The sequence below is a fragment of the Oncorhynchus mykiss genome, chromosome 18 (genome assembly GCF_057628025.1).
Source record: "Oncorhynchus mykiss isolate SJ-2025 chromosome 18, ASM5762802v1, whole genome shotgun sequence".
In the NCBI taxonomy this organism is placed as follows: Eukaryota; Metazoa; Chordata; class Actinopteri; order Salmoniformes; family Salmonidae; genus Oncorhynchus; species Oncorhynchus mykiss.
In genome coordinates, this window is record NC_143039.1 from 11,973,862 (window position 1) to 11,988,999 (window position 15,138).

Sequence of the window (15,138 nt, forward strand, 5' to 3'; positions counted from 1 at the left end):
CCTGTGGATGTATTTCAAGGCCTACCTTTAAACTCAGTGCCTCTATGCTTGACATCACAGGAAAATCCAAAAAAATCAGCCAGGACTTCATAAAAAAATTGTAGACCTCCACAAGTCTGGTTCATCCTTGGGAGCAATTTCCAAATGCCTGAAGGTACCACGTTCATCTGTACAAACAATAGTACGCAAGTATAAACACCATGGGACCACGCAGCTGTCATACCGCTCAGGAAGGAGACGCGTTCTGTCTCCTAGAGAAGAACGTACTTTGGTGCAAAAAGTGCAAATCAATCCCAGAACAACAGCAAAGGACCTTGTGAAGATGCTGGAGGAAACAGGTACAAAAGTATCTAGATCCACAGTCAAACAAGTTCTATATCGACATATACCAGCAACAGTGTGTGAAAACCTTGTAAAGACTTACAGAAAACGTTTGGCCTCTGTCATTGCCAACAAAGGGTATATAACAAAGTATTGAGAAACTTTTGTTATTGACCAAATACTTATTTTCACCATAATTTGCAAATAAATTCATTAAAAATCCTACAATGTGATTTTCTGGATTTATTTTTCTAATTTTGTCTGTCATAGTTGAAGTGTACCTATGATGAAAATTACAGGCCTCTCTCATCTTTTTAAGTGGGAGAACTTGCACAATTGGTGGCTGACTAAATACTTTTTTGCCTCACTGTATATCCACAGTCAAATAAGTTCTATATCGACATAACCTGAAAGGCCGCTCAGCAAGGAAGAAGCCATTGCTCCAAAACCGCCATAAAAAAGCCAGACTAGGTTTGAAACTGCACATGGGGACAAAGATCGTACTTTTTGGAGAAATGTCCTCTGGTCTGATGAAACAAAAATAGAACTGTTTGGCCATAATGACCATCGTTATGTTTGGAGGGAAAAGGGGGAGGTCTGCAAGCCGAAGAACACCGTCCCAACCGTGAAGCATGGGGGTGGCAGCATCATATTGTGGTAGGGCTTTGCTGCAGGAGGGACTGGTGCACTTCACAAAATAGATGGCATCATGAGAATAGAAAATGATGTGGAGATATTGAAGCAACATCTCAAGACATCAGTCAGGAAGTTAAAGCTTGGTCGCAAATGGGTCTTCCAAATGGACAATGACCCCAAGCATACTTCCAGTAGTGGCAAAATGGCTTAAGGACAACAAAGTCAAGGTCATCACAAAGCCTCAATCCTATAGAAAATGTGTGGGCAGAACTGAAAAAGCGTGTGAGCAAGGAGGCCTACAAACCTGACTCAGTTACACCAGCTCTGTTGGGAGGAATGGGCCAAAATTCACCCAACTTATTTGTGGGAAGCTTGTGGAAGGCTACCCAAAACGTTTGACCCAAGTTAAACAGTTTAAAGGCAATGCTACCAAATACTAATTGAGTGTATGTAAACTGACCCACTGGGAATGTGATGAAAGAAATAAAACCTGAAATAAATCATTCTCTACTATTATTCTGACATTTCACATTCTTAAAATAAAGTGGTTATCCTAACTGACCTAAAACAGGGAATTTTTACTAGGATTAAATGTCAGGAATTGTGAAAAACTGAGTTTAAATGTATTTGGCTAAGGTGTATGTAAACTCCGACTTCAACTGTATATATCTGAAGTACAATATAAAATGCAACACGTAACAATTTCTAAGACTTTACTGAGTTACATTTCATACAAGGAAATCAGTCAATTTAAGCCCCAACCTGTGGATTTCACTGGGCAGGGATGCAGCCATGGGTGGGCCTTGGAGGGCATAGGCCCACCCACTTGGGAGCCAGGCCCATCCAATCAGAATGAGTTTTCCCCCACAAAAAGGCTTTATTACAGACAGAAATACTCGTCAGCCCCCCGATGATCTCGCAGGTGAAGAAGCCTGATGTGGAGGTCATGGGCTGGTGTGGTTACACATGGTTTGTAGTTATGAGGCTGGTTGGACAAACTGCCCCCCCAAAAAATGACATTGGAGGCAGCTGATGGTAGCTCTGATGGACATTCTTGCAGTCAGCATGTCAACTGCACGTTCCCGCAAACCTTGAGACATATGTGGCATTGTGTTGTGACAAATCTGCACATTTTAATAAAGTGGCGTTTTATTGTCCAAAGCACAAGGTGCACCTGTGTAATGATCATGCTGTTTAATCAGCTTCTTGATATGCCACACCTGTGGATGGATTATCATGGCAAAGGAGAAACGCTCATTAACAGGGACGTAAACACATTTGCCCACAACATTTGAGAGAAATAAGCTTTTTGTGTATTTGGAACATTTCTGGGATTTCTTTAAATTTCAGCTCCTGAAACATGGGACCAAAACTTTACATGTGGCGTTTTATATTTTTGTACAGTGTAGTGAGACAACCTGAACCTGTCAGTCAATAATGGGTTGCTACAATCAACATCCGCTACAACAGTTAATGACAACAGGTAAGTGACTTCCATCCCGAGTGGTGCAGCGGTCTAAGACACTGCATCTCAGTGCAAGAGGTGTCACTGCAGTACCTGGTTCGAATCCATGCTGCATCACATCCGGCTGTGATTGGGAGTCCCATAAGTCTCGACATGTCCTGGGGCAATGGAGAGCGGGAAATAGCTGTCTATCAAAATGTTTTTACAGGCACCTGAAAGCTGGCCAGGCAACAGGAGAGCGCCCCATCTGTCCACCACTAAACTTTGTAGCGGCTGCTAAAAAAAGGCAAGAGAAAAATATATTTTATTTTAAATGTATTCAGACATCTAATGTACAGGATTTCCCATGTTTTATTTCACCTTTAAGTGTTCGGTTTCCCGCACAAACGCCAGTATGCATTCTAAAAACGGTGGAAAAGGCAACAAATGACAAGAACACAACTGATGGCAGTTGCTAACTACTGTAGCTAACTAGCCTTCTGTAGCTAACTAGCCTTCTGTAGCTAACTAGCCTTCTGTAGCTAACTAGCCTTCTGTAGCTAACTAGCCTTCTGTAGCTAACTAGCCTTCTGTAGCTAACTAGCCTTCTGTAGCTAGCAAGCAATGCTAAAAGAGATTGCAAACGGGTTAGCATAACTAGCCAAACAAAAAAAAAAAAAATCCCCCTAAATATTAGCTAATTGACTAGTATTCATGAGGCCAGCAAACAAATTCCTCACATACTAGGAACGTATTTCCTCCAACGTTACACTGAAAAAGGAGCTTCTCGGTCACAAAACAAGTTTTCTGGAGACTTGTGGGAGTGCTGATGACGTCGCTCACTGTGTGCGCTTTTGGTAGCCGGATTGCACCCAGACTGAGGAGAAATCCACACACAATTGTCGTGACTTTACTTTCATTAATCTGATGACTGTTATGTATCTAAAATCAACTAACTCTGTTTGTTACCCGATTAAATTAATCATGTAACAATGAACTAATTAGGAATTTGGGGCACCATGAGAGCATCTCCCGAATTAAACTAAAAAAATATATATATATATCGCATCCATAAAACAGTCAACGTATTAATCATAACCTCGTCTCATATCATCATTCTGAACCGTCGTAACCTCCTGCATCTGCAAAAACCCCAGCCTTACTTATGATTCAGTAGTACACAAATTGATTTAAATATTTATTTACTAGCTAACTAAATGATAACACAGGATAAACACACACACTTAATACATGAGAAAAGGTCCCTAGCGGACTGACACAATATAGTGTTTTTTTTGTTTTTTTTTTACAAAGGTCCCTAGCGGACTGACACAATATAGTGTTTGTTTTTTTACAAAAGGAGAGAGAGAAAAATGACACTCATCATTGATACATTTTAGAAACATTTTAGAAACTATTCTCACAGTAATCATATACTTTGCAGACGAGAAGAAATCATGAATGTATTTACGTGTGAATGCCTTCGTTCGCTGGTTATCTGTCGGAACCAGACCTTCTTAGGAAGGGTGTGCGGCCTTTCCATTTGTAAGGTTCTGATTGTCCAAAAGGGTTTCCTCTAAAATGAGTTCCGGCACCTATTTCAGTCCAAGTCAAGCAATGAGATTAAAATCACCTATTTCAGTCCAAGTCAAGCAATGAGATTAAAATCACCTATTTCAGTCCAAGTCAAGCAATGAGATTAAAATCACCTATTTCAGTCCAAGTCAAGCAATGAGATTAAAATCACCTATTTCAGTCCAAGTCAAGCAATGAGATTAAAATCACCTATTTCAGTCCAAGTCAAGCAATGAGATTAAAATCACCTATTTCAGTCCAAGTCAAGCAATGAGATTAAAATCACCTATTTCAGTCCAAGTCAAGCAATGAGATTAAAATCACCTATTTCAGTCCAAGTCAAGCAATGAGATTAAAATCACCTATTTCAGTCCAAGTCAAGCAATGAGATTAAAATCACCTATTTCAGTCCAAGTAAAGCAATGAAATTAAAAATCACTCCATCACCTAATTTTAATCTTAGCTGGTCTGAGAGAACTGATGAGTCTTCTCTCCTTTATGTATACGTCGGTGTGTTTTTAAGTTGCTCTGTTGAGAGAAACTCTTCCCACAGACAGAGCAGTAGTAAGGCTTCTCTCCTGTGTGAATACGTTGATGTGTTTTTAAATGGTTCTGTTGAGAGAACCTCTTCCCACAGTCAGAGCAGATGTAAGGCTTTTCTCCAGTGTGTGTTCTCAGATGAATTTTTAGATCAAATGATGTTGTGAAGCATTTTCCACAGTCACAGCAGGAGTAAGGCTTCTCTCCTGTGTGTAGACGTTGGTGTTTCTTGAAGCTGCTCTGTTGAGAAAAACTATTCCCACAGTCAGAGCAGATGTAAGGCTTTTCTCCAGTGTGTGTTCTCTGGTGAACTTTTAGATCAGATGATGTTGTGAAGCATTTTCCACAGTCAGAGCAGGAGTAAGGCTTCTCTCCTGTGTGTAGACGTTGGTGTTTCTTGAAGCTGCTCTGTTGATAGAAACTCTTCCCACAGTCAGAGCAGACATAAGGCTTTTCTCCAGTGTGTGTTCTCTGATGAACTTTTAGATCATATGATGTTGTGAAGCATTTTCTACAGTCAGAGCAGGAGTGTGCCTTCTTTTCTATGTGAAGACGTTCATGTGATTTTAAATGGTTCCGTTGGGAGAAACTCTTCCCACAGTTGGAGCAGTGGTAAGGCTTCTTTCCTGTATGTATACGTTCATGCGATTTTAAGGTAGCCAATCGGGAGAAACTCTTCTCACAGTCAGAACAGGAGTACGGCTTCTCTCCGGTATGTATACGTTGGTGTGCTTTAAAGCTACCCTGGTGGGAGAAACTCTTCCTACAGTCAGAGCAGTAGTAAGGCTTAATTCCTGTATGTATACGTTTATGCAATTTTAGGGTACCCAATCGGGAGAAGTTCTTTCCACAGTCAGAGCAGGAGTACGGCTTCTCTCCTGTATGTATACGTTGGTGTGCTTTTAAGCTACCCTGGTGGGAGAAACTCTTCCCACAGTCAGAGCAGATGTAAGGCTTCTCTCCAGTGTGTGTTCTCATATGAACTGTTAGCTCAGATGAGGTTGTGAAGCATTTTCCACAGTCACAGCAGGAGTAAGGCTTCTCTCCTGTGTGTAGACGTTGGTGTTTTTTTAGGTTGGTCTGTTGAGAGAAACTCTTCCCACAGTACGAGCAGGAGTACGGTTTCTCTTCTGTGTGCACTCTCTGATGAACTGTCAGAGCCTTTGATGTTGTGAATCTCTCCCCAGAGTCAATACAGGAATACAGATTCTCTCCCGTGTGGATTTTTACGTGTATTTTTAGCTTTGATAAACCTGGGAACATCTCCTCACAATGTGGACAGTGGTGAGACCTCTCAGCTCTGTGATCTTCCGGCTGTTGCTCTCTGGATGTAGAGAACGTCTCAACATGGTCTCCTGTGTGAACGACATCAGAAGAACCAGTCAGTTGGTGTGATATACAGTACCAGTCCAAAGTTTGGACACACCTACTCCTTCAACTGGTTTTTCTTTAACTATTTACTACTTTGTAATACCAAAAGTGTGCAAAGTTGTCATCAAGGCAAAGGGTGGCTACTTTGAATACAAAATATATTTTGATTTTGTTTAACACTATTTTGGTTACTACATGATTCCATATGTGTTATTTCATAGTCTTGATGTCTTCACTATTATTCTACAATGTAGAAAATAGCAGAAATAAAGAAAAACACTTGAATGAGTAGGTGTTGTCAGGATTCACCTAGGGGGGTCATGATTTGGGGCTGTACAAATATTTGATGTATTAGAATAATTGATTATGCTTGTGTTATATTAATAGAAGGGGAGGGGTTAAAAGACCCCTCCCTCCTTACATTTATAGGGTTTTATACTACGGATTAACAATATATATTCATTGTAGAGGTTTAGTATTGTTCTAAAGTTGTATTTTAGTTCTCCCTCTCTTTCTGCCTCATTATAAAGAGGCCCCTCTTAGAAATGTGTGACTGGGCCTCCCGGGTGGCGCAGTGGTTAAGGGCGCTGTACTGCAGCGCCAGCTGTGCCATCAGAGTTCCTGGGTTCGCGCCCAGGCTCTGTCGTAACCGGCCGCGACCGGGAGGTCCGTGGGGCGACGCACAATTGGCCTAGCGTCGCCCGGGTTAGGGAGGGCTTGGTCCTTGTCCTTGTCTCATCGCGCACCAGCGACTCAGAAAAATAAATGTGTGACTTAGACAGACCTCTGCAGGGGAGTGAAGGAGATGAGACTAGGTAAACATCCCACAATAAATCCACTTTGGGGATGAGGGGACATTTACTGCTAAGTGTTTAGCTGACAGTTAATAAAGGACCTGTTTATACAGCTCTGTAGGCCTGGTTTTGGTCCCAGGAGTAGAGGATGATGATGTCGGCAGTGACATCATCAGGGAGCGACTCGGGGTGTAATAAAACAACTGGAGGCCTTTCGTTAGATGCAGAACTTACTCTGAAACATGCGTGCCATGTTCCTGGTTTGTCAACGTCTGGCTGCAAATTGCATTAATAAAAGGTTTTTGAATGATTTAATTAAAGATAAGATTGTCATAATGCTAATTTCACCAACGAACCAATGATTGACAAGGAAGGAAGTAAGGAACGAACCCTAACGGTGTGTCCGAACGTTCGACTGGTACTGTACTTATTTTATGGAGCTACATTTACATTGCCTGCTCTTTGGGGTTTTAGGCTTCTGTAAAGAACTGTGTGACAACTGCTGATGTACAAAGTGTATCATAAAATACATGTGGCATGTATAAGTGCTTCACAGAAACCCAGCCTAAAACCCCAAAGAGCAAGCAATGCAGATGTAGAAGCACAGTGGCCACGAAAAACTCCCCAGAAAGCAGGAACCAAGGAAGAAACAGAGAGGAACCAGGCTCTGAGGGGGGGACCAGTCCTCTTCTGGCTGTACTGGGTGACATATGTATTCATATCAGTAGGCTGTACAATACAGGGGAATAAAACTATTCTAAAAGTGGGTAAGAGTCTGGGTTGGGGTCAATTCCTTTTAAATAACAGTCCATTCAGAAAGTAAACCAAATTCCAATTCCACATTTTGTTAATTTAAAGGCATTGAAGAGAATTGGAATTTCAGTGTATTTCCCCAAATATCTGGAATTGACACCAACCCTGACAACAGTCTAAGGCAAAAAGGAGTGAAAATAATTGTCCATAATCATCCTCCACTCACTATCACAAGGGTTAGTAACTACACAGACTCATTTCATATCATCCTCCACTCAACATCACAAGGGTTAGTAACTACATAGACTCACTTCATAGAACTTTAAAACACTGGCAGTTTGTCTACTTCACTTCTTTAGTCTCCTCTCTGAACACTCCAGATAGACCAGTTGTTCAGGGATGTTTGATGTCAGAATTACAGAATTCAACCTATCAATAGACTGGTTCATAACTTATGGAGGTTTAATTTCTGAAGATAACTTATGGATAGAACCTGCTCTTACCATGACTAACAGTTGTCCCAATCTTCTCCTCCTCTTCTTCATCTTTAATGTTGACATTCAGCTCCAGTGTTTGACTGCAGTCTTCCAGCTTCACTGATGCCATCTCTGGATCCTGCAGTGCAAACTGGGCTCCACTGTCACAATCAGGACCCAGTGACTGTAGGTTTCTACTCGGTGTGGAAGGAGAGTGACAGGCTGGGTTTGTCCTCACTGTTGACGTTAACGGCCTCAGACTTAATCTGAGTCGGTCTGTAGTAATAAAGACAAGCGGAAAACAATCTTGACAGTTCTGGTGCTTTCTTTGTCCTCAAAAAATGTATTATCTTTTTTTGCTGTTCAATTCTCTCATTTCATTAGATCAGGTAGATAAACATTGACAACAAAACATTCATTCAAAACATTAGACAGAAAGTTCACCCTTTAAATGACCCAACGTAAGAGATAAATGTACAGAATGGTTACCTGGAGGAAAATGAGGGATATGCTTTTTCAATGTCAGTCAAGGGGAGGATTTAGTATTGTTTTAATCTCGTCCAGAAGAGGGTCCTGTCATTTGTAATTGGTGAAATTTCAATATTGCTCAGTGTTTAAGAATGAGTTGCTTATTAGGCTTTATAAACTGGGTGGTTGGAACCCTGAACGCTGATTGGCTGACAGCCGTGGTATATCACACCATATACCAGGGGGATGACAAAACATTCCCGTTTACTCTTCTAATTACGTTACGTACGTTATAATAGCAATAAGGCACCTCAAGGGTTTGTGGAATATGTCCAATATATCAGGGTTAAGGGCTGTATCCAGGCCCTCCACAACAACCCTTATCTGTGGTATATTGGACATATAACAAACCCCCTCTGACCTTAAATATATCAGGGTTAAGGGCTGTATCCAGGCCCTCCACAACAGCCCTTATCTGTGGTATATTGGACATATAACAAACCCCCTCTGACCTTAAATATATCAGGGTTAAGGGCTGTATCCAGGCCCTCCACAACAGCCCTTATCTGTGGTATATTGGACATATAACAAACCCCCTCTGACCTTAAATATATCAGGGTTAAGGGCTGTATCCAGGCCCTCCACAACAGCCCTTATCTGTGGTATATTGGCCATATAACAAACCCCCTCTGACCTTAAATATATCAGGGTTAAGGGCTGTATCCAGGCCCTCCACAACAGCCCTTAGTCGTGGTATATTGGACATATAACAAACCCCCTCTGACCTTATCAATTAAATAAATCAATGTGTGCCTGATGCCTCCCCTCATCTCTGATTCTCTGCTGGACAATATCAAGTGGGACTATAGGCTATTTAGTGTGATGTCAATCAAATGATCCATAGCCTATAGAATACCAAGTGCATGCTGGGAGGAAGCACAGAGCAAAGTTATACTTTATTTCTATGATAGTTGCTGAGATGGTGTAAATACAACTAGGCTGCATTACACACCACAAAAGGTTATTCCCAACCCTGAGCCTCGACTTGCTCTGCTTGTTGATTCAAAACGTTTTTTTATTTATTTTAATGCTACCTAACCAATGGCTGTGATGTGTCGGTCAATGGTGGCAGTTGAGGAAGAGAGTGAAAGGTTTCTTCACATTTTGTTGTTGTTGTTGATTAGACCAAGTTCCCCAAAAACATAAACCACAATCTTGCAGGCAGACTAGCCTATTCCTCAACCCACCCGGCACTCTTTAAATAACCTACCTCCATGTCAGTGAAGGGCTGTTGAGTTAAAACCCAGACTAGCCTATTCCTCAACCCACCATGCACTCTTTAAATAGCCTACCTCCATGTCAGTGAAGGGCTGTTGAGTTAAAACCCAGACTAGCCTATTCCTCAACCCACCATGCACTCTTTAAATAGCCTACCTCCATGTCAGTGAAGGGCTGTTGAGTTAAAACCCAGACTAGCCTATTCCTCAACCCACCATGCACTCTTTAAATAACCTACCTCCATGTCAGTGAAGGGCTGTTGAGTTAAAACCCAGACTCCACTTGAGGGGTTATGCCATAGGCCTCTTTTAGTGAGGAAGATGTCAAAAAGCACAGGCCTACCACTTGTTAGATTAACATGAAGAAAATAAAACTGATCCGATTATATAAAGAGATCTATAACAGTGTTTTTGGTCAGCGCTGCTTTACGCTAGAAACAAGCTGTAAAATAACCAGGGAAGAAGTGACTCAGATGTAAATCACGGTTTCATTTATTGGACATTCAGAGGCTGAGATATAACCTTCTATATCCTACGAGACAAAACTAAAATAAATATACTAATCTAATTCTGTCACTATCAATTTATTAAGCTAATTACTGGTCTGTACAATAGAAGATGTTAAAACCCAGACCGCTTTTAGGGAAATGCTTGTTGGGTTAAAGACACAGAATGAGAGTAGCCAGCAGTTAGAGATGTACATTTCTCTGCTAAAAGACTGGATGGTCAATCCGATATCTGACTGCAGATGCATCCTCAGCAGACATCCGGGCTTTTATACTTCTAGCGCTTAACGGAGCAGAGCTGTTGTCAAGGAAGTGAGTTTGTGTTTATACTGGACCTCCCGCCCCCACTTCCCGCCCACCAATCACGTCAATGCGGTGCTTATACGGAGCCCTTCACATTGTTACAAAACTTGAAGAGGCACACCGCGATGCGTTAGGAGCTTGATTTGAGCTCTGCCTCCGTGGGTTCAGAAATTGTGTCACACCCTCCCTAAGAAGGTTCCGGACACATTTTGGGATCAGACATGAATTGTATTTTACTCCGTCTGGAGTGGAAAGGTAGCTTGTCTTTTACTCCGTCTGGCGTGGAAAGGTAGCTTGTATTTTACTCTGTCTGGAGTGGAAAGGTAGCTTGTCTTTTACTCCGTCTGGCGTGGAAAGGTAGCTTGTATTTTACTCTGTCTGGAGTGGAAAGGTAGCTTGTCTTTTACTCCGTCTGGCGTGGAAAGGTAGCTTGTCTTTTACTCTGTCTGGAGTGGAAAGGTAGCTTGTCTTTTACTCCGTCTGGCGTGGAAAGGTAGCTTGTCTTTTACTCTGTCTGGAGTGGAAAGGTAGCTTGTCTTTTACTCCGTCTGGCGTGGAAAGGTAGCTTGTCTTTTACTCTGTCTGGAGTGGAAAGGTAGCTTGTCTTTTACTCCGTCTGGCATGGAAAGGTAGCTTGTCTTTTACTCTGTCTGGAGTGGAAAGGTAGCTTGTCTTTTACTCTGTCTGGCATGGAAAGGTAGCTTGTCTTTTACTCTGTCTGGAGTGGAAAGGTAGCTTGTCTTTTACTCCGTCTGGAGTGGAAAGGTAGCTTGTCTTTTACTCCGTCTGGAGTGGAAAGGTAGCTTGTCTTTTACTCTGTCTGGAGTGGAAAGGTAGCTTGTATTTTACTCTGTCTGGCGTGGAAAGGTAGCTTGTCTTTTACTCTGTCTGGCGTGGAAAGGTAGCTTGTATTTTACTCTGTCTGGCGTGGAAAGGTAGCTTGTCTTTTACTCTGTCTGGCGTGGAAAGGTAGCTTGTCTTTTACTCTGTCTGGCGTGGAAAGGTAGCTTGTCTTTTACTCCGTCTGGCGTGGAAAGGTAGCTTGTCTTTTACTCTGTCTGGAGTGGAAAGGTAGCTTGTCTTTTACTCCGTCTGGAGTGGAAAGGTAGCTTGTATTTTACTCTGTCTGGCGTGGAAAGGTAGCTTGTATTTTACTCTGTCTGGCGTGGAAAGGTAGCTTGTCTTTTACTCTGTCTGGAGTGGAAAGGTAGCTTGTCTTTTACTCTGTCTGGAGTGGAAAGGTAGCTTGTCTTTTACTCTGTCTGGCGTGGAAAGGTAGCTTTTCTTTTACTCTGTCTGGCGTGGAAAGGTAGCTTGTCTTTTACTCTGTCTGGCGTGGAAATGTTGAACTATTTAAAGTACCATGATCAGATGATCTCACATGTGATTATTTGTAAACAGGGACAGTTTCGTTGTAAACGAGACACAATGATTTGGCATAGGATAAATATGATAAGATGAACACACAGGCCTCTCTCTCTCTCTGTCCATTCTTAACCTGTGTGGTAATAAAGATTCTGCTAATAAGTAAAATAACGGAGACTTGCATGAAATGTTTATAAAAGGCAATGTTTTTCTCAGACCTGCAAATACAATGATAGATTCATGCAATGCTTTCACCATAAAATATATGTCAACCCCTACTCTTGTTCACGGTGGTCTGCGAACCCACGACCTTCTGTCCCGCAGCCCTGAACGCTATCAGAATTCCTGCGGACGAAGAAAGTTCATATCTAACGGCTCTGGTCTGTCCAAGAAGTGTTGGTAAACGGTAGACATGTTCTCTACTATCCACCTTGTTTTAATCATTATTTTGGCTATGGGGGATATTTTTTAATGTTTTTATTCAGCGTTCAGGGAGGGTTTATGTCAAATATATTTTGCTCACCAGACGGACATCCATTTTCCTTTCAGATATCCGTATTAAAAATAATGTTCACTACCTAAGTTCAGTTAATCTATAGTAGTCTTCCTAAATGCACAAATGACTGAGTAAACAAGTAATACAAGGTTGCAGTTTGAGGCAGATTCATATTTTCCACTATTTCACTCACGACCGATTGTATTTCCCATTCACACCATAGTAACAACTATAGATAAATATAGAAACTGAATGTGTCTGAATATTGTTACAGTGACATGTAGAAATCAGACGAACATGACATTCTGCTTGTAAACAGTAAAACAACCCTGAAACTGTCTCTCTGGTGCAGCCGCACAGCCTGCAAGTCTATTGACTCAGACCGAGAGGCGCCGCCATTTTACCAGCTCATAAACATATGGAAATAATCACAATAATAAACATGTCAAACGAACTCACAAATCTCAAATCAATTGATTCTTTATGAAATTAGATTAACGAAATAATGTACATCCATTCACTCTGACAAACCCAAAGTCTAAACTTAGCTAGCTAAATGTGACTTCTAAAATTATATTTAATCACGTTCTTCACTCACTCGGTGTAGCACAAAACTAAAACGTCATAAAACCTTTAACAAACGTGAAAATACCTTGACGGATTTGTTACCTCACATGTTACGACATGTTCTTTCGATATTAGAAAGTTTAAACGTGCTATTGCATACCTTTAGTTAATACTTCTGAAACGGACACAACCGCTACTGTCTTCAGAGAACAATTGTGGCCGAAGCCTGCCCGGAACTTCCTGTCCCCTGACTATCAAAACGCAACAGGACTACTTCTTCTTCTTCGGTGGGTTTAATGGTGGTTGACATTCAATATGTTGCATTAGTTTATTTAGTCAATCTTTTCTTAACTCGGGTGTTGCAAGAAGGCCAATAAGGGTATTATCTTTGAAAAACAGGGTCCTGAAAAACGGACGTTTCTTTTTTTTGTTGGTCAAGATATAACTGAGGGAGTCAAACAAACACTGTTTGGTTGTAATCAAGCTCTGACTTCACTACTTGTTTTGACCAGTGCCTATAGTCTGATAGACTTCGTACTTTGCGCTGATTATTTGAATTAAACACACCACTTATTTTGTTCATAAAGCTGTAGGAATTGAATTAAGTGTCTGGTTAAGATCATTTGAAATGCTCAGCCTCCGGCAGATAACTCCTCTACTTTACTGAGAGAGAGAGAGCACCTGATTGTTCAACTACTTGAATTTACATGGTTATTACGAGAGAGAGGGAGAGATCGGGAGGGAGGGAGAGAGGGACAGAGACAGAGAGAATCTGTTCTGTGGAGCCCTCCACCTATGGGCCCCCTGTTCTGTGGAGCTCTCCACCTCTGGGCCCCCTGTTCTGTGGAGCCCTCCACCTCTGGGCCCCCTGTTCTGTGGAGCCCTCCACCTCTGGGCCCCCTGTTCTGTGGAGCCCTCCACCTCTGGGCCCCCTGTTCTGTGGAGCCCTCCACCTCCAGAGCCCTCCACCTCTGGGCCCCCTGGGCCCCCTGTTCTGTGGAGCCCTCCACCTCCGGGCCCCCTGTTCTGTGGAGCCCTCCACCTCCGGGCCCCCTGTTCTGTGGAGCCCTCCACCTCCAGAGCCCTCCACCTCTGGGCCCCCTGGGCCCCCTGTTCTGTGGAGCCCTCCACCTCCGGGCCCCCTGTTCTGTGGAGCCCTCCACCTCTGGGCCCCCTGTTCTGTGGAGCCCTCCACCTCTGGGCCTCCTGTTCTGTGGAGCCCTCCACCTCTGGGCCCCCTGTTCTGTGGAGCCCTCCACCTCCGGGCCCCCTGTTCTGTGGAGCCCTCCACCTCCGGGCCCCCTGTTCTGTGGAGCCCTCCACCTCTGGGCCCCCTGTTCTGTGGAGCCCTCCACCTCTGGGCCCCCTGTTCTGTGGAGCCTTCCTCCTCCTCCTCCTCGTCCCCTGTTCTGTGGACTCTCCCCATTTGAAATCTGTAATTACAACTAATAAATTCATGCTCAGGATTCATTGAGGATGTCTATCATATACTGGGTAGATTAATTATGCTTCAAGGTTGGATCTGGATAGGAGAAGGAAAACAGAAAGTACCTGAAAATGATCACTGTGTTGAACTCAATGCACAACGTTTGACCTGGGCCCTATGCACTTTATAGGGAACCCTACAGCTACAGCCACACACGTCAGTACAGGCCTGAGTACAGTCTGAACAGCCCGTTGTCATAGCAGCCACGCCATCAGTAGGTCAAGAACTCACTGTTAAATCCATTATAAAAAATATAAAAAATGGAAAGAATATGGCACAAGGGCTACTTCTGACTAAAGAAGGCCGTCCACCAAAACTCAGTGACCGGGTAAGGAAGGTATTAGACCGAGAAGCAACCAAGAGGCCAATGGTAACTGTGAAAGAGCTGGAGAGATCCACAGCTGAGACGGGGGGGAAACCGGCCTTGGGACAACTACCACCTGTACATTCCACAAAGCTGGGCTTTATGGAAGCCCGGCGAGAGAAATAAGCCATTGCTGAAGAAAGGCGAGACCTGAATCCAATTGAGAATCTGTGGCCTTTGAAATTGCTGTTGACTAATGTTCCCCATCCAACTTGAAAGCGCTTAAGTAATTTTCCCAAGAAAAATTGGCAAAAATTGCAGGATTCAGATATGCAAAGTTCTTAAAGACTTACCCAGAAAGACTCACAGCTGTAATTACTGCCAACGGTGCTTCTACTAAGTATTGACTTGGGGGTGAATACTTATGCAACCAACAAGTTTAGTTGTTTTGTAACT

At 42.7% G+C, this 15,138-nt stretch overlaps 2 protein-coding genes across 4 annotated transcripts in view; one reads left to right on the forward strand and one right to left on the reverse strand.

The window, feature by feature from the left end:
- The first annotated feature begins 2,359 nt into the window (after nt 1-2,359).
- nkpd1 (NTPase, KAP family P-loop domain containing 1) overlaps nt 2,360-15,138 on the forward strand; it is a 57,772-nt gene continuing 44,993 nt past the window's right edge. The window contains exon 1 of the mRNA XM_090207031.1: nt 2,360-2,440. The gene's annotated coding sequence lies outside the window, so the exon portion shown is untranslated. The remainder of the gene's footprint in view (nt 2,441-15,138) is intronic.
- LOC110528793 (uncharacterized) overlaps nt 3,587-15,138 on the reverse strand; it is a 72,168-nt gene continuing 60,616 nt past the window's right edge. For 2 of the 3 annotated variants that reach the window (XM_090207086.1, XM_090207085.1), the window contains exons 2-3: nt 7,938-8,186; nt 3,587-5,871 (exon numbers count right to left, since the gene is read on the reverse strand). In XM_090207086.1, the coding sequence (XP_090063212.1) occupies nt 4,436-5,871; nt 7,938-8,040 (1,539 nt within the window). In that variant the 5' untranslated portion in view covers nt 8,041-8,186 and the 3' untranslated portion in view covers nt 3,587-4,435. Of the gene's footprint in view, nt 5,872-7,937; nt 8,187-13,052; nt 13,136-15,138 lie in introns of those variants that run through there. The other variant, XM_090207087.1, reaches the window with a different exon arrangement.